Raw genomic sequence first — 22851 nt, forward strand, 5'->3', positions numbered from 1 at the left:
CGCAGTGAAGATTGCCTCCATTGTCGTGACCTGCAAGCAGAACTTGAGCAAGTTAGAGCTCACCAGCGTCTCTTGGATGAGAAAATCGAAGCTGCTTCCAGGATCATTTCAGCAAAATATGAAGCCGATATCAGCCTCTTCCTTCATCGCATCTCCTCTCTGCAGGAGCAATTCAACTCTCTTAAAAACACCTGTGCGCACATTCAGGAATCTGTTGACATTCTCAGGTATATGATGGACAAGATCAACGCCCCAAGTACCAGTTCCTCTAGCATAAAAATCGCAGAAGCTGACAGCCACCTGGAGAACTCCACTACTCGACAAATCAGTCACATAAGCATAGATTAGATGTTTTGTAAAGTCAGTTTGCTACTGTTCCAGTTTGTCCGAATTTACACTTGTGTTAGAGTCCTTCAAGTAGATTATGAAAGCATTTCAGCGGAATCCTTCAATGTAATACCGCTGCAAGCTCATCCTATGAGCCCTTTTCTTGTATTGCTGGAGCTTAGTCTCCCCTTCTTTTTTTGAATACATACAGCACCCGATTTCGTGAAAAAAAAAAACAAATCTTCCATTTATAAGTTTTTTTTTAGATCTATTATGGGATTGTGTCCTTAGAGCTGGAAACATAATTTCTTTTAAGTACATTGTTTTGGTCTATTATATGTTGGGGATTGTGCCATGAGGGATGGAAACATAGTTTCTATTAAGAACATTGTTTTGGTGTATATTTTCTTGGGCTACCTTATGTATTTGGTTGGACATAGAGTGAAATAAATGTTGTTGTAATTTACATTTCAGATTCACCCATAAGGCTGAAAGTTCAAAAAAAAATAGATATGGAAAACCGCAAGTAAATGAAGTTAACCTTTTGAATTTGCATTAAGCATGGACTCCAAAAATTTCCAAAACCTGCAACCAATTAACCATGATGCTAGTAAAAGGGGCACTACCTCTGTGGTCAGCCCACTTGGCATAAGGATCAAAGTGTGTTGGGACTTACATGTTATCATGGACCAAAACTCAAAAACAATATGGGATAGCACACAGAAGGAGAGGAGATTTAAAGCCATAGAAGCTATTCCAAGATGTCGTGCATGGTATATCTAACTATTTATAATAAATATTCACAATTTATTATTTACACATGCACCCACACAACATGTCTTGTAGAGGGAGGCAGGGGGGGTGTGCAAGCAAGCACAAATAATCATCCTATAAACAATCAACCATCATATTATTAGGAGGTCACCTACCTCTATGGACACCCCCATTGGCATAAGGATCATGGTGAGTTAAGATTTATATGTTGCTACGGACTAGACCTCACAACTAATGTGGGATAGCACACAAGAAAAGAGATGTTAAGGTCATAGAAACTATTCCAAGAGGCCAAACATGGGATATCCAAATATTTATTATCATCTATAATATTCATTGTTTATTTTTACACACATGCACCCACATAGGCGGAGGGAGAGGCCAGGTAAACACAAATATTCATCCCACAACCACTCAACCATTATGTTAGTAGGAGGGCCACTACCTACGTGGACACCCCACTTGGCATTTTGAATTTATATGTTCTTGCAGTTCAACCTCAACCAATGTGGGATATTAGACATGAGGAGATTTTTTATAAAAACTACTCCAAGGCTCCAAACATGGACCATTGTTTATTATCATGTTTACTATTCATTATTTATTATTTAGCACATCACATGGATGATGATGGAGAGGTTGAGAAAGCATACATATTCATCGTGCAATCAATAAACCATATGTTAGTAGACGGGCCACTACCTTTATGGACGCACCCATTGGCATAAGGATAACGACATATTGGGATTTATACATTGTCAAGCACCAAATCTCACAACCAATGTGGGATAGAAAACAAGAAGAGAGTGTATTTTAAAGTCAAAAACTATTCCAAGATTCCAAACATGGCATATCCAATTGCTTATTAGCATGCTTAATATTATTTGTTTAGTAATCACACACATGTACCTACACAACACATTCCATAAAGGAGGGGGGAGGTCAAGCAAGCACTCATATTCATCACACAAGCAATTAACTATATGTTAGTATAAAAGGACCACTACTTTTGTGCACACACCCATTGGCAAGACACAGAAATTAATATATATAGATATATATTAAAAATTAATACTAAATAGATATTTCTTACATAAATTCTCATTCATGATACTAATTCAGTCATGGATCTAGATTCTACATTGTAAATTTAAAATTTTTAAGTTTTATAAAGTAACATTATGCATACAAATACAATCATGACAAATTCATCAATGATCCAATAAGAGAAAGACAAGAAACTGCAGTTTTCTCATTGAGTCGTCAAAATCAAAATGTGTTACATAGGTAGTACTAAGTAGTAATGCCAATGGCAAATAGAAATAGCAAATACAAAACAACTACAAGGTAGCAGGTAGCTCATCAATCATCAATATCATCATCAAAATCAGCATCACTGTCATGGTCACCACTGCACTCCTCTGTTGCATCCTCCTCTTTATCCAATGTAATATCTCCATTTGCTAGTGTGGAGGATGGCCCCTCAAGAGTATCACCATCAAAAAAAGTGACAGGCTCTAGCACTAGGTCATTAAGATCCAAGTTAGCCAATGCCAACTCAACATTGTTGTCCAAACCCATAACATCAAGAAAGACATCCCACAACTTTGTCTTTTCCTTCAACCACTCATCCCTCTACCTGTAAATAAGACGAACGTTGGTGTACACATACACCATTGTCTTTGCCCTGGATTTCTCAAGCCTACTCTTCTTGGCACTATACAAATTCCCATATGTGCTCCAATTCCTCTCGCAACAAGAGGATGAAGTCACCTAAGAGAGGAGTCTCATGGCTAACTGTTGTAGAGGAGGGCTTGTTGCCCCATGAGTTGCCCACCAAGAATAGGGCTTCTTAGCCCCCTGTCTCTAATCACATCATAGCCTGCAAATCGCCCAATGCTAGTGGAAAACTTTGCAAAGGCATTCCCCACCTCATTAAGAGATGCTCTATCCTGAAATATCCTCCTCAATGCATCCTTCCTCCCCTGTGAAAGTTCACCATCCATGTGAGGAGGGAATATGCGGGAAGGTCCACCATTCAGCCACTCATGGCTATAGTATTTTGGTTTCAATGAGTGAGCCAAACAATGCAAATGTGTGCAATTTGTCCCATCTACTGACAAGAATATCCTGTATGGTGGTGAAGAAGGCCTTTGATGACGTCTCATACTCAAGGCACTCACTCTGTAAAATAATGGTCCCCGCGAACTTAATCATGGAATCCCATCCCTCATAAATCTCTCCTAGGATGGGTTGGTCTGTATTTGCAAATTGTAGCAAAGCAATGATAGGGTCCATGATCTTAATGTAAGATCTACCCTGTCCCACCAAGTATCATCTAACACTATGTCCTTGACTCTTTTTGAGGTTGCTTGATCTGTCTTTCTCCGAAAAGACCAAAACTCTAAAATAACCATGGCCCCAAGAGCGGTCTTGACCTCCCTCAACCTCTTCAACATGATGAATGAAGAGGCAAACCGTGTACCTGCAATCTTCAACAACAATAGATGGGTGTACTCATTGTAGATTGTGAGGGTATTTATATGATTTTGTACAAAGTTGCCGATATGTTGTGCATCCTCAATAATACTTCCAATCCAAGGCATGTCAGAAGCAATAGATTTAAGTGCTAAATTCAAGGAATGGATAATGCATGGTGTCCAAAATACTTGTGGATATTTAGCTTCCACAATCATGCCAGCAGCGTTGCAAACAAGTGCATTGTTTGTAATGATTTGCACACAAGAATCAAAACCTACATCTTTAATAACTTTAATGAACAACTCACCAATATCCTTGTATTGTCCAAGTGCATCCACTGATTCCAAGAAAACTGGTCCATTCAAGGAAGACACCATGAAGTTGACAAGTGGGTGGCGTGCTGGATCTGTCCATCCATTAGAAACAATACTAACCCCAGATGTTCGCCATGTTGATTTAATAGGCTCAAGCATTTTGTCCACCTCTTTTTTTGTCTTAGCCAACAATGTGGTTTTAAGCTTCTCTGACCCAGGAGGCACATACCCCAATGGAGCCCCTTGAGTTAGAGCTCGGCACATCTCAAGAAATAAAGGTGAGTGTGTAACATTAAAAAGGATATGAAGTTCTGATAGAAATAGAATGTGATGGTGAGATCAAGCTCTTCCCATCTCTTTTTTGAAAAATCTTGTCCACTGGACCAAGTGCCATTGCCTTTATTTTTGCTGCTTGACCCACACCCCCACCAAAACTCTCAAATGGAAATTTGTTGTTGTTTTTCCTCACGAATGGAAGGGGATCATCATTCTTGTTTTTTTTAGATAATGCAGCCACCCTTGCCACACCAACATTGGCCTCTTTTTCCATTTCTTTCCTCTTATCTAAAGACACTTGTGTACATGCTGCAACTACACAACCCCGTAAGGCCAAGAGCTTTCACACAGTGATAAGTGCTCTTGAAATGATTGTTGCAATAGTTGCATCTCCAAGCAACATTTCCTCCTCCCTTCAACTTGTTGTCTGGCCCTTGATCTCTTGTGACATACTTCCACAAGGGATATTTGTTTTCTTGAGCCTGTTGTCTTTCTAAATTCATTCTGCCCTCAACATTTGAAGTTGTTGTTGCAGCCCCACTTCCAATAGAGGAAACACTTGCAAACCCTAATGAAATTGAAACAGGAGGGGCATCACCAATGGGGACATTCTACCCCTTCCTTTGACCCTTCCCTACTGCCCTTGATTGAGCCATGAATGTTGTAAAAGAAAAAGAAAAAATGCACATGCAAATTGTTGTAGCAAAAAAGCATAAAAAATAGAAGCAAAATGCACTTACTTGTTGCTTGAATCACCTCCAAAATGCTCCCAAACCCTCTACTAGAAGCTCCCACATACTCATAGCAAAAGACACACTCAAGAATGAGTGCCAAATGAGCCCTGTTGTCGCGCAAACTGACACGACAACGCTCAGACCAGGGGCTGTCACTCTGATCCCTGGTCTCTCCGTTTAAGCCTGTCTCCCACGGCTAAGGGGGGTAGACCCTGAGGAAAAATAAAGGCCAACTGCCACAACAGCTGGGCCGGGAGAAGAGATGCACTAAAAAGGTTTTATTGATTTGATAGACCAGTGCCTAAAAGGTGATTACTTGTTAGCTGATATAGAATATAAAACCATGAACAACGATCACTTATCATCAAATAGCCTGAACAATGCTTAAATATTCAGTAAACCACAAAGATCATGGAACTCAACAATGATGTCCAGCCACTAAGAGAAATAAATTGCCTTAAATGACAGTGAAACCAGATACTTCTTTCATATTCAGACTTCAGCACGAAAGATATATAATGACAAGCAACTGAAGGTGACCAAAGCAATTCCCCACAAAATTTTTTTTTTTTTTTTTTTTTAGCTTTTCGATTTATTTAAATTTTTTTTTTTTTTTTTTTTTAAATAAAATAAAAATCTAAACTATGAAAACTTTAAAACTAAATCTAAAATCTAAAGGACCATTTATTTTTTTTTATTATTTTTTTTTTTTTTTTTTTATATTTTAAAAACAAAAATAAAACTAAAATCTAAAAAATCTATTTAAAATCTAATCTAATAAAAACCAAAGTTTGACTAGATTTTAATCTAATAACTAAACATTAAAAAAAAAACTATTTTAAATATAGACAAAATTAAAATCTAAAATGAAAACAAAAATACTAACTCCTAACTATTGCTGACCTACCCTTAACCCCTTTTTTTTTTTTTTTTTTTTATTTCATTTAAATTACCATTTTTAAAATCTAAATGAACTAAGGTCGAAATTTAATAAAACAAAACCCTAACTAAAAGCTATTACACCTACGCATAACAAACAAGAGAACACGAGTTTTCAAATGACTGCTACGGTGAGACCTCCAGCACGCCTAACACAGAAGCCGCAGAGAGAAATAGGGTCGAAATGCTGAATGCGTCTTCAGTTTTTCGATGGCGGGGGTAACGCGCAGGGGATGGCAGAATGACTGTGTGAAGAGGAGGCCACGGCTCAGCGTGCAGACTCAGATGAGAAAACCAAAACGAATAGGAAACACGCAGGGGCTATCACAGTTAAATGTCACGGTTTTCTTTTTTGCAGGCCAGGACGCAGTCACGTAAAACGGCTAGGCATAAATACGATTTATAATGCAAATGGGAAATGAAAAGCGCTGCAGATATGTAAATCGATCTTGGGTAATACATGCATAAGCACGGTCACGACCACCAAATCGTAGGGCTTGGTAAGAGGACGCACAGTCAACAGCAAAAAAAATATCGATTTGAAAATCGTTTGATACACAGAAATTTGCCTGAAGATGGACGACGCAGCTGCAAACTGATTTTCCTTAGATTTCCCAATAAATTACTAAGTTTTGGTTCAACTTGTCACTGGCGTGTTTTGTCTATTAACTCAATGGCACATTTCTGTAGGTGTAACTTGTGATGCTTTGTCTCAGGTGTACATACAGTGCCAAGAATGCATACCAGACCTCAAATCAGCAATTCATGGATAATATTGTGCTCAGAAATTGGCATTTACATGGAAATATAATGCATTAACGTCAAGCTGGAACCTACACAATCATTTCATATTTATTGACAGAGGCTACAGCAGTAAGGAAACAGTGGAACCTGGCATACAAGACAGCGCAGTAAACTTCAATACAACGACCAGCTCCTTGTACGATACCCGTAGTGTAGTTTACTGGTGTTGTCCCCTTCAAAATTCAGTGCTTAACCCCTGCTACAGCCACACAACGATATATGCGAGAGTTTAAAGTGAAACCCTTCAAAACTAGCCTCAAATCAAAATTTTAAAGCTCTGGAACAGCCAGATTTAACAATAATGGCAGTAATGTTCTTGAAATATCAGAAAAAATTCACTGTGAACTTCACTGTAAATCAGAAAAATTTCTCAATGTAAAACATGCAATAAACTTTAACAGATTAACCCGGGGCACAATCAGCTGGGCTCTGCACAGAACAGCCTGTGGGAGTCGGCTGGTTCAGCCCAGAACTTCCCCAAACGCCCACAAATAACCTTCACCTAAAAGTTTCCTGCACACCTCAAGCAAGCATCAGCAAACAAGGGCAAGAGATGCTGCTAGATTTCAAAAGAAAATGGAGATACCTGCCATTTTCCAGAAACCCTACAGCATTCAGACCCTAGCACGTGAGCAAGATACCTGTACTCACAATGCTCTGAAAAAAATCAGCTATTTTAACTGTTGAAAACTGAAATATGCAGAAATTCAAACACCTCACAGCAGTTCCAGAGAGTAACACCAGCCAGTTTGAAACCCCAAAGTCTTTTTATTAATCAGAAATCAGTTTACAAGAGAGCTTTCAGTACAGACTCACAGATCAGATAACCTGAAAAAGACCTCCTAAGACCCTACATAAAGGAAATGATCCCAACGGCTAGTTTTGGGTGATCCACAAAAATATTATTATTTTATTGCTTAGGGTTTTTGCTTTATGCTTTTTATTTTTTATTATTTTTTATTTTTCAAATTTTTTAATTTTTTAATTTTTTAATTTTTAATTTTATATATGAATTTATTATTTTTATTCATTAAAAAAAAAAATTTTAATTTATTTTAAGACGGATCATCAAACCCAGCCGTTGGAATCATCACCTAGCACCTAGGACCTAGGACTCATGAGGGGATTTACAACATTTTCAACCCTCAAGACACATTTCATCATGAATTTTTTTACAATTTTTACAATTTACATCTCAAAGGGATGAATCCACTTTAACATAGACCACCCAGATCTGCGACACAACTATAATCTAGCAGAGTAACACGCTAGGATTCCTCTAAAGTCCTAATAACGAAATGCATCCCGGCTTTGGGGTTGGGTTTGAAGGAAAACTCTGCCGATCCATGGATCGGTGAGACTAAAAACCTCCCGGGACGCAGATCGTCATTAGAAAGTTAGGTCCACCTAGGCAACTTTACATACATGACTCTGATCTGCTTAGATTATTTACATTTCAAACATGCAGACTGGGTTTACAACAAAAATGATCAAGCTGTCGATGACTGTAGGCTGGCACGGACATGTCGCTCAGGAGCTATCCTTCTCTGCCAACAGGAAGGAGGTGTACTGCATGGGTAGTTGACCAGTAGTGGTCAACATCTGGCTCTACTTGGGGACACGTTGCTGCACTGGTAGGAATGTGAGAATCCAGAATCTGCATCCATACAACACACAAATAAAAATAAGTAGCGTCCATTCCCAAATCATCATATGCATTAAGTACAGGAAAAATAAAAGCTCTTCATTTATTGACTAACTAATAACATGAAAAGTAAATCTAATCCTAAAAACAGAAATAAAATGCTGAAAAGACAAGGAGTAGGGATAGAAATACAATACAAAAGATGCCCCATGGCATCAGATATCATCTCTGAAGAACAGCTTGAGCATTTGGCCGTTCGTTGGTAGATGAAGTGATTCACCATCCAATCTGCTCAAGTGGAATGAGTTTGGTCCAGCTATGTCTCTAATGATGTACGGTCCCAACCACAAGCTGTCAAACTTTTTATGCTTTCCTGGTTTTTCATTTTTGCGATCCCAAAGTAAAACCATATCTCCAACCTGCAAAGATCTAGATCTAGAGCATTTATCAAAGCTTTTCTTAATATTAAATTGATTTTTGCATATAGTTTCAAAAGCTGTCCGACGAGTCTCATCTAATTCCACAATCTGATCTATCCTATTCTGAACAACATCTTTATCAGTGGAAAATTTTTGGAGAAGCTGATAGGCTGGCAATTTTAGGTGCACAGGTAAGGTAACATCCAAGCCATAAACCAATTCAAAGGGAGATTTACCAGTAGATTTCTTCTTAGTAATTCTGTCTGCCCACAAAGCATACTTGATTTTGCTGTCCCAAGACTTCTTGTTATCTCCTACTATTTTCTTGATAATGGTTATGAGATTTTTATTACTTGATTCAGCCAAACCATTACCCTGAGGATAGTAATTCGATGAATGAGATAAGACAATGCCATATTTGAAACAAAAAGATGTAAACTCTGAAGAACTGAAAGCCTTGGCATTGTCAGTAGTGATCTTAGCGGGGACACCAAATCTAGTAATGATATTATTCTCAATGAAATCCATAATCACCTTTTCAGTGGCATTCTTAGCAGGAATAGCTTCGACCCATTTAGTGAAATAATCAGTAGCAGTCAAAATCCAAGAGTAGCCATTGCTAGAATTTTCATGGAACTTCCCTATGAAGTCCAGACCCCAATGCTGAAAAGGTGCCTCTACAATAACCGGTTGTAGAGGAAGGGCAGCAAGCTTCTGTTTCCCAGTGAACAGTTGACAGGCTTGACACGTTCTAACATACTTGTGCACATCAGAAAAAATCGAAGGCCAATAATAGCCAGCTCTCAGGATTTTGTGGGCAGTAGTTCTAGCGGCATAATGACCACCACAAAATCCTGAATGAAATTCGGAGATTAATCTTTTGGACTCAATATCGTCAACACACCTAAGCACTATGCCCTCAGGATTTCTCCATCCAAGGCCATCCTTCATAAGGCAATACTTAGTGGCCTTTAGTCTAAGAGCCCTTCTCTTATGAGCGACTAAATGGTTAGGACACGCAAGATTTGTCAAATAGTAAACTATGTCCTTATACCATTCATGCTCAGCTAACCTTCTTAATTCTGGTGAAGAAAGATCGTCAAGGCAAAACAGACCAAGAGTCTTTTCATTACTTTCAGCTAACATTTGAGCTAAACCTTGGCCTTTGATCAGCTTGGTGGGTCTAATTTCTAAATCATACTCCTGTATCTTAGTAACCCACCTAGCACGAGTCCCTAAGCAATCAGTTTGAGTTAATATGTCTTTAACAGCAGAATGTGGGACGAAAGCGATGATCTTAGAATAACCCACATAAGTTTTAAAATGCTTAAGAGACTTGACTAGGGCATAGGCCTGCTTTTCCATGGTATTGTACTTCAATTCGGAATTTTGAAGTGCTCTACTCATGAAAGCGATAGGCTGCTCGTGACCCTCTCTATTCTTTTGAAGTAAGACACCGGCAATGGTATCCTCAGAAGCGAAAGAAAAAATCATGAAATCTTTGGAGTAATCAGGACTAACAAGGACAGGAGCCTTCGCGATAGCAGACTTGATTTCTTGGAAAGCCCTTTTGCCCTCTTCTTGCCAGACAAATTTCACATCCTTCTTCAGAAGACTTTGAATGGGCTTAGCTATTTCTGCATAATTCGGGATGAATCTTCTAATAAAATTTATCTTTCCAAGGAAAGACTGAAGGGACTTGAGGTTATGCGGGAGAGGAATCTTTTGAATTGCTTCAACTCGTTCAGGATCGACCTTGACTCCTTCCTTAGAAATGATATGACCCAGAAGTTTCCCTTCAGTTACCCCAAAGACAGATTTAGCCGGATTCAAAGAAATTCCATATTCTCTGCATCTATCGAAAACCTTCCTAAGATGATCTATATGGCTGATACCATCTTTAGAAAACACAGTAAGATCGTCTTGGTAAATCTCGATGATTTTCCCAATTAACCCCTTGAAGGCATAATCCATGGCCCTCTGGAAAGTAGCCCCAGCATTTGTTAACCCAAACGGCATTCTGATGTATTCAAAAGTGCCCCATGGTGTTGTGAATGTGGTCTTGTGTCGATCTTCCTTTTTAACCCAAACTTGATTATAACCAGAAAAACCGTCTAGCAACGACATCATTCCAGACCCAGTTACTCTTTGCAGCAAAGTTTCCATTTTTGGCAAAGGGTAATTATCTTTTTTGCATGCTAGATTAAGGTTTCTAAAATCGACACAAAGTCTTATTGTACCGTTCTTCTTCCTGACAATCACCAAATTCGAACACCATGTCGAATGCCTAGTTTGAGCGATGATTCCTGCTGCAAGCATCTTCGCTAGCTCTTTTTGGACCAGGGGGGCTAACTTAGGATTAATCTGCCTAAGTTTCTGCCGAAAAGGTTTAGCATTTTCGTCTTTTAAGGGAATAGTATGCTCCATAATATCTTCCCTATAGCCCTTCAACTCATCATAGGAAAAAGCCAAAACATCTCGATATTCACGAAGTAAATCAATTAACTTTTTCCTTTCCTCCAGACTAGCACCTTTACCGATTTTAACCATTTTCGGATTTTCAAAAGTACCAATGTTAACTTCAAGGCACTCGCCTGGGTCCAACTTGTCTTCTTCTCTCAGCTTCATGGCATCATGCCGATCAAAATATTGCTCTAAGGCAACTACATTTCTGGGAGTGGGATTTATGATATGTCCTTGATCTAAAGACCCATCCTCGCCAGAAACTAGCCGGAAATCCTCAAACTCGTCTAAACTATTGAGAAAACGAACGACTTGCTTTTCATCATTAAAAACTTGCCAATGCTCTGAGTTGTCTGGGACAGATGGTCTGAATATTATCTCCATTTTAATTTTATCGTTGATTAACTCATCAGACAACTGGAAAGTGCTAGCAGCTACGGCAAGTTCATCTGCCGAACTATTTAGCTCTCTAGGAATTGCTTCAAGGTTAAGGGCATCGAAGTGCTCCATAGTATCCCACACAGCATTTCGATAGTTTCTTAATCTCTGATTTCTACATGTGAATTTGTTCTTAAGCTGCATGATAACCAGATCGGAATCCCCCTTTATGTTAAGCAATTTAATCTTCAAAGCTTTGGCCAATTCAAGGCCCAACAATATGGCTTCATACTCAGCGACATTGTTGGTTGCTTCAAATTCTAGACGATAGGTAAACTTGAATACGTGACCAAGGGGAGACTTAAGCACAATCCCAGCACCCTTACCATGACTAGAGAACGCACCATCGAAATACATATACCAGACTTCATCCTTAAGATCTTTAATCTCATCATCGGGAGGAATTATGAAATTGGACATGATAGCATAGTTCCCGATGTCAGATTTTTCTTTAATTATCTCGTTATGAGGCTTTTTAGGATTTTCAACATGAAATTTCCTCTCAGGCTCTCTATTTAGTCTAACAAAACCGTCACCGCTAGGAGAAGGAATCATAGCATATGACCAATTCATCTGAATGCTTCCCCCTAGATCAGAGGCCCACTTCCTAGATAACAGCATACCCCAAGCATCAGGTACATCAACGACAACAATATCCATAACAAGCATGATGTCTGGGTAGACTGAAAGATGAACTTGCAAATCCTTGATTAAACCATGTACCTCGATCTTCTTAGAATCCATGGCGCATATATTATAGTAGGGTCTGGAAACTCTTAAGTTAAGCTGTTCCATAACCCTTTTAGTCATAACACAAGCAGATGCGCCTGAATCCAACATGCAGTTATTCAATTTATACCCATTGACTAATAAGGTGATAAAGAAGGGTTGATGATCCTTGTTATCAGCATCTACGCTTTGCAGATAAATAGGAGCATCATGATAGTCAACCTCACGAATCTTCTGTTGAGAAGCATTGACTTGAGGACCCTGAATTGCTTTTAGTAATTTGTCTCTTTGGGAAGGGATCTTAGCGATCTCAGAGACGGGAACCCAGATTTTAGCATTATTAAACCAATTCCCCAAATCGACATCTATTCCCGAATTTATACCAGGGTTTAAAGTTCGAGGAGGAATTTGATTCCCGCTCTGATCCTTATCCCTTCTCTGGTATGTCAAACCCTTATCTCTAGCAATTTCCAGAATTTTCTCAGGAGAAGGCTTCTCACCATATAACCTAGCCAAAATGTCATCTTCGTCTTCAAGGTTATTTATACTAAAAGCGGATTGAGGATTCACAACATCATAGCTTCTTTCCTTAACCTCTATCCAATCATTCATGGGCAAAGGAAACTTGCTCCCTACCACGTTTATTTGCTCACCTGTCCCAATCATTCCATTATCGAAAAGTCTCCTGATAATGGGACAAGAGGATTCTTCGTGAAAATCAGCACAAGCACGACAGTAAGGAGGAGCATCATCCACCAGATTGGTAAGCGGATTAGGGGGCCTCTGCTCACTCGATTGACCCTTTCTTTGCCAGTTACTATTTCTGTTATTATTATTTCGAGGCTGAAAATTTTGCGGTTGCACTCTTTCCATTTGAATTAACCTATTCTGCAAAGTGTTTATCTCCTTATTATGATTGATTTCCATGGTTTCAATTTTCTGAAGCAATTTGAGAACAAGTTCATTTTCAGGCTCTTGGACTGCTTTTCCCTTAGGTTCCTTTAGTTTTGTAGCAGCCCTATCAAATCCTGGGATTTCAGACTTCCCAGAAGCTGCCTTGTCCTTTTCAAGTTCTACCGCTAAGGCTTGGCAATCACGATTATCAGTAAGTTTGGCACGCCTTAACTCATAAGATGGTTCAGGACCAAAGGCATCGATATAAAAGTCTTGGAGAGTTTTATCTGAAGGTTTATAATCTTGAGGTAATTCTCTAATAATACCATTAAACCTTCTGTTAAATTCTTCAACAGTTTCGTCTTCTCTCTTTTTCATTAGAGTAAGAGCTCTTACAAGATGTCTTCCCTCTCTTTTATCTCCAAATTTTTCTCTAAAAGCATTAATGAGTGATTGTAGAGAGTCAAAAGTATTAGGAGGTTTTTCTGTATACCAGTCATGAGCATCACCTCCTAAAGTCAAGACAAAAAGGGTCATCCTGACATCTTCATGATCAAAATCAGGAGATCTAGCATACTTAGCCATCCATATGTTGAAATCTCGCAGATGGGAATTAACAGTAATGGCATTATCTCCATGAAAGCTAGGCAATTTGTCTATCCCGACAGATGGAATATCATTGGGGGCTCCAGGAATGTTAGAAAAATCACAAGGGGCAAACAGACTCATGGTGTTGCGCCTAACTTGACCCCTAAAGAGCAGATGAACGTCAGAAAGGGCTTCTTGTCCAAGATTTGTAAGGAGTGCACGAGAAGCAAGTTTGTGTGATCGCACCCTGTAAACCTTTTCAGGATCCGGAGTGGGGTTGCACAGACTGCCTGGATGTCTTCTAGTGTACACTCTCGCAGATAATAATGGAAGTGGAGTCGCCACTTGAACAAGAAGCTAAGCACGGAAAAGCTTGAAAAACAAGGACCAAGGACAGAAAAACTCTATCCCCGGCAACGGCGCCAAAAAATGTTGTCGCGCAAACTGACACGACAACGCTCAGACCAGGGGCTGTCACTCTGATCCCTGGTCTCTCCGTTTAAGCCTGTCTCCCACGGCTAAGGGGGGTAGACCCTGAGGAAAAATAAAGGCCAACTGCCACAACAGCTGGGCCGGGAGAAGAGATGCACTAAAAAGGTTTTATTGATTTGATAGACCAGTGCCTAAAAGGTGATTACTTGTTAGCTGATATAGAATATAAAACCATGAACAACGATCACTTATCATCAAATAGCCTAAACAATGCTTAAATATTCAGTAAACCACAAAGATCATGGAACTCAACAATGATGTCCAGCCACTAAGAGAAATAAATTGCCTTAAATGACAGTGAAACCAGATACTTCTTTCATATTCAGACTTCAGCACGAAAGATATATAATGACAAGCAACTGAAGGTGACCAAAGCAATTCCCCACAAAATTTTTTTTTTTTTTTTTTTTAGCTTTTCGATTTATTTAAATTTTTTTTTTTTTTTTTTTTTTAAATAAAATAAAAATCTAAACTATGAAAACTTTAAAACTAAATCTAAAATCTAAAGGACCATTTATTTTTTTTTTTATTATTATTATTATTATTATTATTATTATTATTATTATTATTTTTTTTTTTTTTTTTTTTTTTTTAATATTTTAAAAACAAAAATAAAACTAAAATCTAAAAAATCTATTTAAAATCTAATCTAATAAAAACCAAAGTTTGACTAGATTTTAATCTAATAACTAAACATTAAAAAAAAAACTATTTTAAATATAGACAAAATTAAAATCTAAAATGAAAACAAAAATACTAACTCCTAACTATTGCTGACCTACCCTTAACCCCTTTTTTTTTTTTTTTTTATTTCATTTAAATTACCATTTTTAAAATCTAAATGAACTAAGGTCGAAATTTAATAAAACAAAACCCTAACTAAAAGCTATTACACCTACGCATAACAAACAAGAGAACACGAGTTTTCAAATGACTGCTACGGTGAGACCTCCAGCACGCCTAACACAGAAGCCGCAGAGAGAAATAGGGTCGAAATGCTGAATGCGTCTTCAGTTTTTCGATGGCGGGGGTAACGCGCAGGGGATGGCAGAATGACTGTGTGAAGAGGAGGCCACGGCTCAGCGTGCAGACTCAGATGAGAAAACCAAAACAAATAGGAAACACGCAGGGGCTATCACAGTTAAATGTCACGGTTTTCTTTTTTGCAGGCCAGGACGCAGTCACGTAAAACGGCTGGGCATAAATACGATTTATAATGCAAATGGGAAATGAAAAGCGCTGCAGATATGTAAATCGATCTTGGGTAATACATGCATAAGCACGGTCACGACCACCAAATCGTAGGGCTTGGTAAGAGGACGCACAGTCAACAGCAAAAAAAATATCGATTTGAAAATCGTTTGATACACAGAAATTTGCCTGAAGATGGACGACGCAGCTGCAAACTGATTTTCCTTAGATTTCCCAAAAAATTACTAAGTTTTGGTTCAACTTGTCACTGGCGTGTTTTGTCTATTAACTCAATGGCACATTTCTGTAGGTGTAACTTGTGATGCTTTGTCTCAAGTGTACATACAGTGCCAAGAATGCATACCAGACCTCAAATCAGCAATTCATGGATAATATTGTGCCCAGAAATTGGCATTTACATGGAAATATAATGCATTAACGTCAAGCTGGAACCTACACAATCATTCCATATTTATTGACAGAGGCTACAGCAGTAAGGAAACAGTGGAACCTGGCATACAAGACAGCGCAGTAAACTTCAATACAACGACCAGCTCCTTGTACGATACCCGTAGTGTAGTTTACTGGTGTTGTCCCCTTCAAAATTCAGTGCTTAACCCCTGCTACAGCCACACAACGATATATGCGAGAGTTTAAAGTGAAACCCTTCAAAACTAGCCTCAAATCAAAATTTTAAAGCTCTGGAACAGCCAGATTTAACAATAATGGCAGTAATGTTCTTGAAATATCAGAAAAAATTCACTGTGAACTTCACTGTAAATCAGAAAAATTTCTCAATGTAAAACATGCAATAAACTTTAACAGATTAACCCGGGGCACAATCAGCTGGGCTCTGCACAGAACAGCCTGTGGGAGTCGGCTGGTTCAGCCCAGAACTTCCCCAAACGCCCACAAATAACCTTCACCTAAAAGTTTCCTGCACACCTCAAGCAAGCATCAGCAAACAAGGGCAAGAGATGCTGCTAGATTTCAAAAGAAAATGGAGATACCTGCCATTTTCCAGAAACCCTACAGCATTCAGACCCTAGCACGTGAGCAAGATACCTGTACTCACAATGCTCTGAAAAAAATCAGCTATTTTAACTGTTGAAAACTGAAATATGCAGAAATTCAAACACCTCACAGCAGTTCCAGAGAGTAACACCAGCCAGTTTGAAACCCCAAAGTCTTTTTATTAATCAGAAATCAGTTTACAAGAGAGCTTTCAGTACAGACTCACAGATCAGATAACCTGAAAAAGACCTCCTAAGACCCTACATAAAGGAAATGATCCCAACGGCTAGTTTTGGGTGATCCACAAAAATATTATTATTTTATTGCTTAGGGTTTTTGCTTTATGCTTTTTATTTTTTATTATTTTTTATTTTTCAAATTTTTTAATTTTTTAATTTTTTAATTTTTTAATTTTTTAATTTTTAATTTTATATATGAATTTATTATTTTTATTCATTAAAAAAAAAAATTTAAATTTATTTTAAGACGGATCATCAAACCCAGCCGTTGGAATCATCACCTAGCACCTAGGACCTAGGACTCATGAGGGGATTTACAACATTTTCAACCCTCAAGACACATTTCATCATGAATTTTTTTACAATTTTTACAATTTACATCTCAAAGGGATGAATCCACTTTAACATAGACCCTCATAGACCACCCAGATCTGCGACACAACTATAATCTAGCAGAGTAACACGCTAGGATTCCTCTAAAGTCCTAATAACGAAATGCATCCCGGCTTTGGGGTTGGGTTTGAAGGAAAACTCTGCCGATCCATGGATCGGTGAGACTAAAAACCTCCCGGGACGCAGATCGTCATTAGAAAGTTAGGTCCACCTAGGCAACTTTACATACATGACTCTGATCTGCTTAGATTATTTACATTTCAAACATGCAGACTGGGTTTACAACAAAAATGATCAAGCTGTCGATGACTGTAGGCTGGCACGGACATGTCGCTCAGGAGCTATCCTTCTCTGCCAACAGGAAGGAGGTGTACTGCATGGGTAGTTGACCAGTAGTGGTCAACAAGCCCAAATAGGGCTTTACTGACCACGCGGCACACTTTTCTAGGGGACACGTGTCCCAAAATCGAGACACGTTGGGCACATTCTCGGGATTCGCGTGTCCGTCGAATCCTAGGATCCAGGACACATCAGACACACTCATAGAACAAGTGTCCTAGCAAGTCGTGTCTGATTCGTGGGACTCAGGACACCAGAGGGGGTTTGGACAAATCTGGTTTCTTAAATCTTAACGTGTTGTGATTTATATGTTGTCACTTGTCATGGACCAGAGTTAAAAACTATACGAGATAGCACGTGAGAGGAGAGAAGAGGAAAGTTAAATCCACTATTTGTTATCAGATTTAGTATTCATTGATTATTATTCATACACATGCACCCACTCAACACATCTCATAGAGGAGGGGGAGGCGAAGCAAACCACACATATTCATCTTGCAACTAATCAACCATTATGTTGGTAGAGGGTGTTACCCACCACCTATGGGTAGTGTGTATAAGAGAAAAAAAATTCTCCTAGATGGTCCTCGGTCGGCAACAAGCAGCCCCTTGCAGCCACCAGATAGCTCAGTGTGTCATTGTATCCGCCACTTGAGCCAGCCATGTGGTCCCTCGACCACTTGTCATGAATGTATGTTTAAAGGTGGGCCTCCTGACCCCAAAGATATGGCTTTTCATTGGTATAGTTGAGTAATTTTCCTTACTTGCCATGGGCACTTTGGGGCATGGATTAGTGGGGGGATTCAGCGAAAAGAGTGGGTTAGGTTTGTATTCTTGTCTCCACTGCCCAATTTCGTGGTTACCCTTGTATCCTAGTCCCGTGGAATGTCCTTTACTGGCCATTAGCTTTAGGGTTGGCACTACATGGAAAATCTCGATTTTGGTTGCGTGGTCCTGCTTCCCGATATCACCTACATCACTCCCCTTCCACTCATTTTGGCCCCATTCATCTCTTTTCCCATCCGAGTCCACATGTGTCCACTAGGTCCACATAGGGTTAGCCTCCCCTCCCCTTGTCCACACCTTGGTTCGAGCCTGGAACAATGCCCCGAAGGTTGATGCAGCTAAAAGAAAAAGAAAAAGCATAATTTGGCCACTCTCAACAAGAAATGTACCACAAGATACAAAAGATGGCTAGGACATACAAATTTAGCACGTGGGCAAAAGCCAAGCATGAGCTCTACCCCTTATCCATGGCCATCACCCTAGTTCCTATGGGCCCTAAATGAGCCCCCTCCATCATTAAGGAACCCATGATTGTCCCAACCCCTGGTGGGTGATGAACTGCCCCACCTTAAGGGGGTATCCACTGCTATATATTACACATCATGCTCTCATCCCCTGGAGCCCCGAGCAGTTATAAAGAAAAATCAATCAAAGGCAAAAGGCATATGAAGAAGGGTGGAAAAACAAAGGTTGGGGTAACTCATGTACCACGATTTGCTCCCTCCTACACTCATATACCTAGGTGTGGGCTTCCCTTATTATAGCTACCCTTGTACCATGACATGTGGTCTGGATGATTCCCTTGATCCCCACTCCGCTCCATTATTATATCATTTGCCACCTACCATTTGAGGGATGTGCCATCGAAATGTCACCCCCTTTAAAGGTTGAAACCACCTAATAAAGTCCTTGGTTAACCCCTTATTGAGCTTGGAGACACTTGCACATGCCAAAGCCCACTATGGAAGGGCATGCCACCATGAAATGCCCATTGGTTCCATGACTTGTAAGCTCTTTTACTTGATTATTCTGATGACTTTTTGTATTGGAGGGAAATAGGACGCATTGGATCTTATGCAGGATTGTAGGTGGGTCTCCATTTGGGGTTTGGTCTCCCTATACGGGGTCCTAGCCCTCTAGAGGGCCACATTGGCACTTGTAGGGTGAGCGTTGAGAGCCATGGGCCTCCACCATAGTAGAGATTACTTCGTGGATCCCCAGCAGCGCTCATCAATTACTCGTGTTCCACCTTCTAGATGAGGATGGTGCACCTAGTTCACCATGCCCAGTCGGCTCCACAATTGCACCATACACTTGGAAAATGTTCCAAGGTCCAGAGGATTGTCTCCCGCTGCAAAGGGAGGGCTAATATCATCATTCCAGCCCTTACAGATGGTATACAGGCATATTCGATCCATTTGGAGACCCATGAGGACGTCCTTATGCCCCCACACCCACTTGAGAGCACCACAAGTTCTTACTAAGAAAAAAAGGGGCCAACCCCTTGTCCACTGTGTTTGGAGTCCATTTCTACATCATAGCACCCCTTGGACTTCATTAGGCCTCCTCAAAGGCCCAGCGACTCACTCTATTGATCATTCGACCGTCTTGAGAGACTTACTCTTATGTTATTGAGCTATTTGGTGGGCTTGTCACCAAAAGTATTCTTATTATGCACATTATTTTATTTTAGGGACTCAATTAGGCCAAATCAACGAAATAGAACTCATTAGAGATTGTATAAATAGATGAGAGGTGATTCATTCTCTCATCATCACTTGGATTGGGTTATTCTCTCTTATGATATTTTCGCTATCCCTTTGGGAAGACGAATTTGGATGATATGAATGAATTTTAATGTTTGGATCTTCTTTCTCTTGTCTTGGAGCTTCACTATTGGCATAATATGATGGTTGGATATACTCTTTTACACATGTCAGTGATTTTTTCATGTCTATTCTTGTTGTTTACTTTATTACATGAATGTTGTTGGGATTTTCGCTATACTTGGTCTGAAATTCACTGCTTTTCTTATGAGAATTTGTGGAAATGATGATATTTTGTAGCGTTGCATCATTTCATGTATCATGTGTGAATGGGTGAATGTTCCTAAAGAATGTTTCTATTGAACACATCTTGATAAGCCATTGATTATTGCAAATTAAAGTATAAATTCTTCTAGCAGTCGCTCTCATGCCCTAATTACCATGCGAAGTTGTCTAGAAGGCTCCTTGATTGGGTGTAGTTCCTTTAAATCATAAATTTCATCTTGACTCCATCTTCCCCAAAGGATAAGGCATTGATCCTTCCATAGGTGATCATTTTCAAAGAGAATTCCTCTCACCTTCCCCTCTTTTTCTAGGTCTAGCCTCCATAGGTCACCTAGGGCATCACTTTTCTCATGATTTAGCCATCAAAAAAATTCAATCTCTTGCCCACAACTGCATTGGTGTGTCCTCTAGAAGCCCTCCAAATTTCACAAAATTCCGATAGTGGGATCTTGAAATATTCCAAGCCCTAGCTCGAAGATCGATTCTTGCCCTTGGTTTCCCATTAGCTAGTGACCTCATTAGGATCATAGCATTAAATTATCAAAAGAAGATTATTTTTTTAATCCTCTTCCCTTCCCTAATTAGGTCAAGTACATCCTTGGTTGATCAACTCCATATCCTTGATTTAATTTTGGGTCCACTTGGCCTTTTGTGGTCTCGCAACTTGTTGATTCCAATTTCACAAAGATCACACAAAAGCCAAGCCTCTATAAAGATCTCGAGGTCTAGGAACCATCTTGACAAAGCATACTCTCAAATCCTAGTGGATCTTATTGGCCCTTCCTAGAGAGCCCGTCACCTTGCTTCCAAAGCAAGCAACCCATCTAATTAAGTCTCTCTTGTGAATAGGCCTAGGAATCCCTATTTAGCTTATCATTAACCATAATTTCTCGTGATTCCATCTTATCGGGTCTCCTCCCATCGGTGAAAGTCCGTAAAGAGCAGGGAGCCTTAGTTGAAGTGGCATCAGGCTATCGCTCCATTGTTGCCCTTGACCTAGTATCCCGTCCTAGGACGCCTGCTACTTTGAGCAGTAACAGGGGGGTACTGCATCCATGAACACCAAGCAACATAAAAATTATGGTATGTGGAGACGTATCTATTGTGTGGGCCAAACCTCAACACCAACGGAGAGTAAACTAACCCACAATAAACTATACAATTGCCGCTCTGTGGATTAAAAGTTGTGGATTACCCTAAGTGCCATTGCTCTCTTCGTCACTGTCTATCAAGAACATGATATGAATTGGATAAAATTTGTTTCTTAAATTTCAGCTTTAACAAAGTGAAACTAGATCGCAAAGCTATATAGCTAATTGTATTGTTGCACTGGGAATTTCGTGCAACATTATGGAGGAGTTTTCCCTCGACTTTTCCAATAACTTCATTGAATTACCTTTCGGTTTTCCTTTGGCAATTTTTACATCTTATGCATTGGAGTTATGGCAAGCAAAATAATGCAATTCGAATCTTACATGTCATCTGCATGAAGTGAGTGCGCGTAAATTCTTCTACGAATTCCGTTGCCAGTGTAATGTATTTACATTGCCCTTTCTTCATATAGGATAAACGAGAAAATCTATTGTATGTACACATCCTAACATTGAATAGATTATTATAAATCTCTTTGTAACCCTAGACAACGGTGCACTGCATTTTCCGAAATAAGCTTTAACAGTTTGAAAGCTGAAGGACATGAGATATGACATGACATAATGTCGGAAATAAATTTAGATTATAATACCTGACTTTTGGAGAGCAATAGGATACCGATGGAATACAATGCAGATCGATTGATCGTATCTTAAAACAGCGAGGGGCCGCCACTAACATGTCGACAGGATTCGATCCTCTCTCAAGGACGACCGCGATGATTTAACGAATATAAAAGCAGTCATCACAAAAGCTTGTCGATAGTACCCGGCATGAGAAAAGAGCCCACACACAAACAGGTGTCACTTTGATCTGGTTTATTTTGGGAGAGGGTGTGTTGTGTTTTGAAGATAAGGTGCTTGGTACATTTACGAAGGGTTATAGTGTTTCAAAATTCATAAGGGGTTATTGTGCATTTATGAAGGGTTATAGTGTTTTAGAGCTTAGTCATACTATCATGTGTTTTTGGTTAAAGAGTGGTATGTTCAAGGTTAGAGTGTGTTGGATGCCGTTATATCAAAGGTTAAATGTTATAGTATATTAAAATAGGGGTTAGTGTGTTAAGGTTTATTGTGTGAGGAGTATGGTGTGTTTGAAGGCACAATTATCAAAGTGTTATGGTGCATTTATGAAGGGTCATAGTGTCTCAAGGGTTGGTTTTGTTATCATGTGTTTTGGAGCTTAATTATGTAAGAGAGTGGTGTGTTTACCCACAAAGCATTCACCATATAAAAATTAAAATCAAGGTTAGTTTGTTCACGCGTATTGTGTGAGGAGTATGGTGTGTTTACAAGTACAATAGTCAAGGTTCATATTGGTTAAGTGCATTTATGAAGGGTCACAATGTCTCAAGGGTTGGTTATGTTAT

The 22851-nt window shown here is 39.3% G+C and overlaps 1 protein-coding gene across 9 annotated transcripts in view; it reads right to left on the reverse strand.

The window, feature by feature from the left end:
- The window catches only part of LOC149191426 (alpha/beta-Hydrolases superfamily protein), a 567598-nt gene extending 545250 nt beyond the window's left edge, over positions 1 to 22348 (reverse strand). For 2 of the 9 annotated variants that reach the window (XM_089404262.1, XM_089404266.1), the window contains exon 1: positions 22075 to 22347. In XM_089404262.1, the coding sequence (XP_089260388.1) occupies positions 22075 to 22163 (89 nt within the window). In that variant the 5' untranslated portion in view covers positions 22164 to 22347. Of the gene's footprint in view, positions 1 to 21805; positions 21991 to 22074 lie in introns of those variants that run through there. The other 7 variants (XM_089404263.1, XM_089404269.1, XM_089404268.1 and 4 more) reach the window with 6 other exon arrangements.
- Positions 22349 to 22851: the final 503 nt, after the last annotated feature.

The sequence above is a fragment of the Pinus tabuliformis genome, chromosome 2_2, assembly GCF_031772625.1.
Source record: "Pinus tabuliformis cultivar Carrire ecotype Pingquan chromosome 2_2, CPIR1, whole genome shotgun sequence".
NCBI lineage: Eukaryota > Viridiplantae > Streptophyta > Pinopsida > Pinales > Pinaceae > Pinus > Pinus tabuliformis.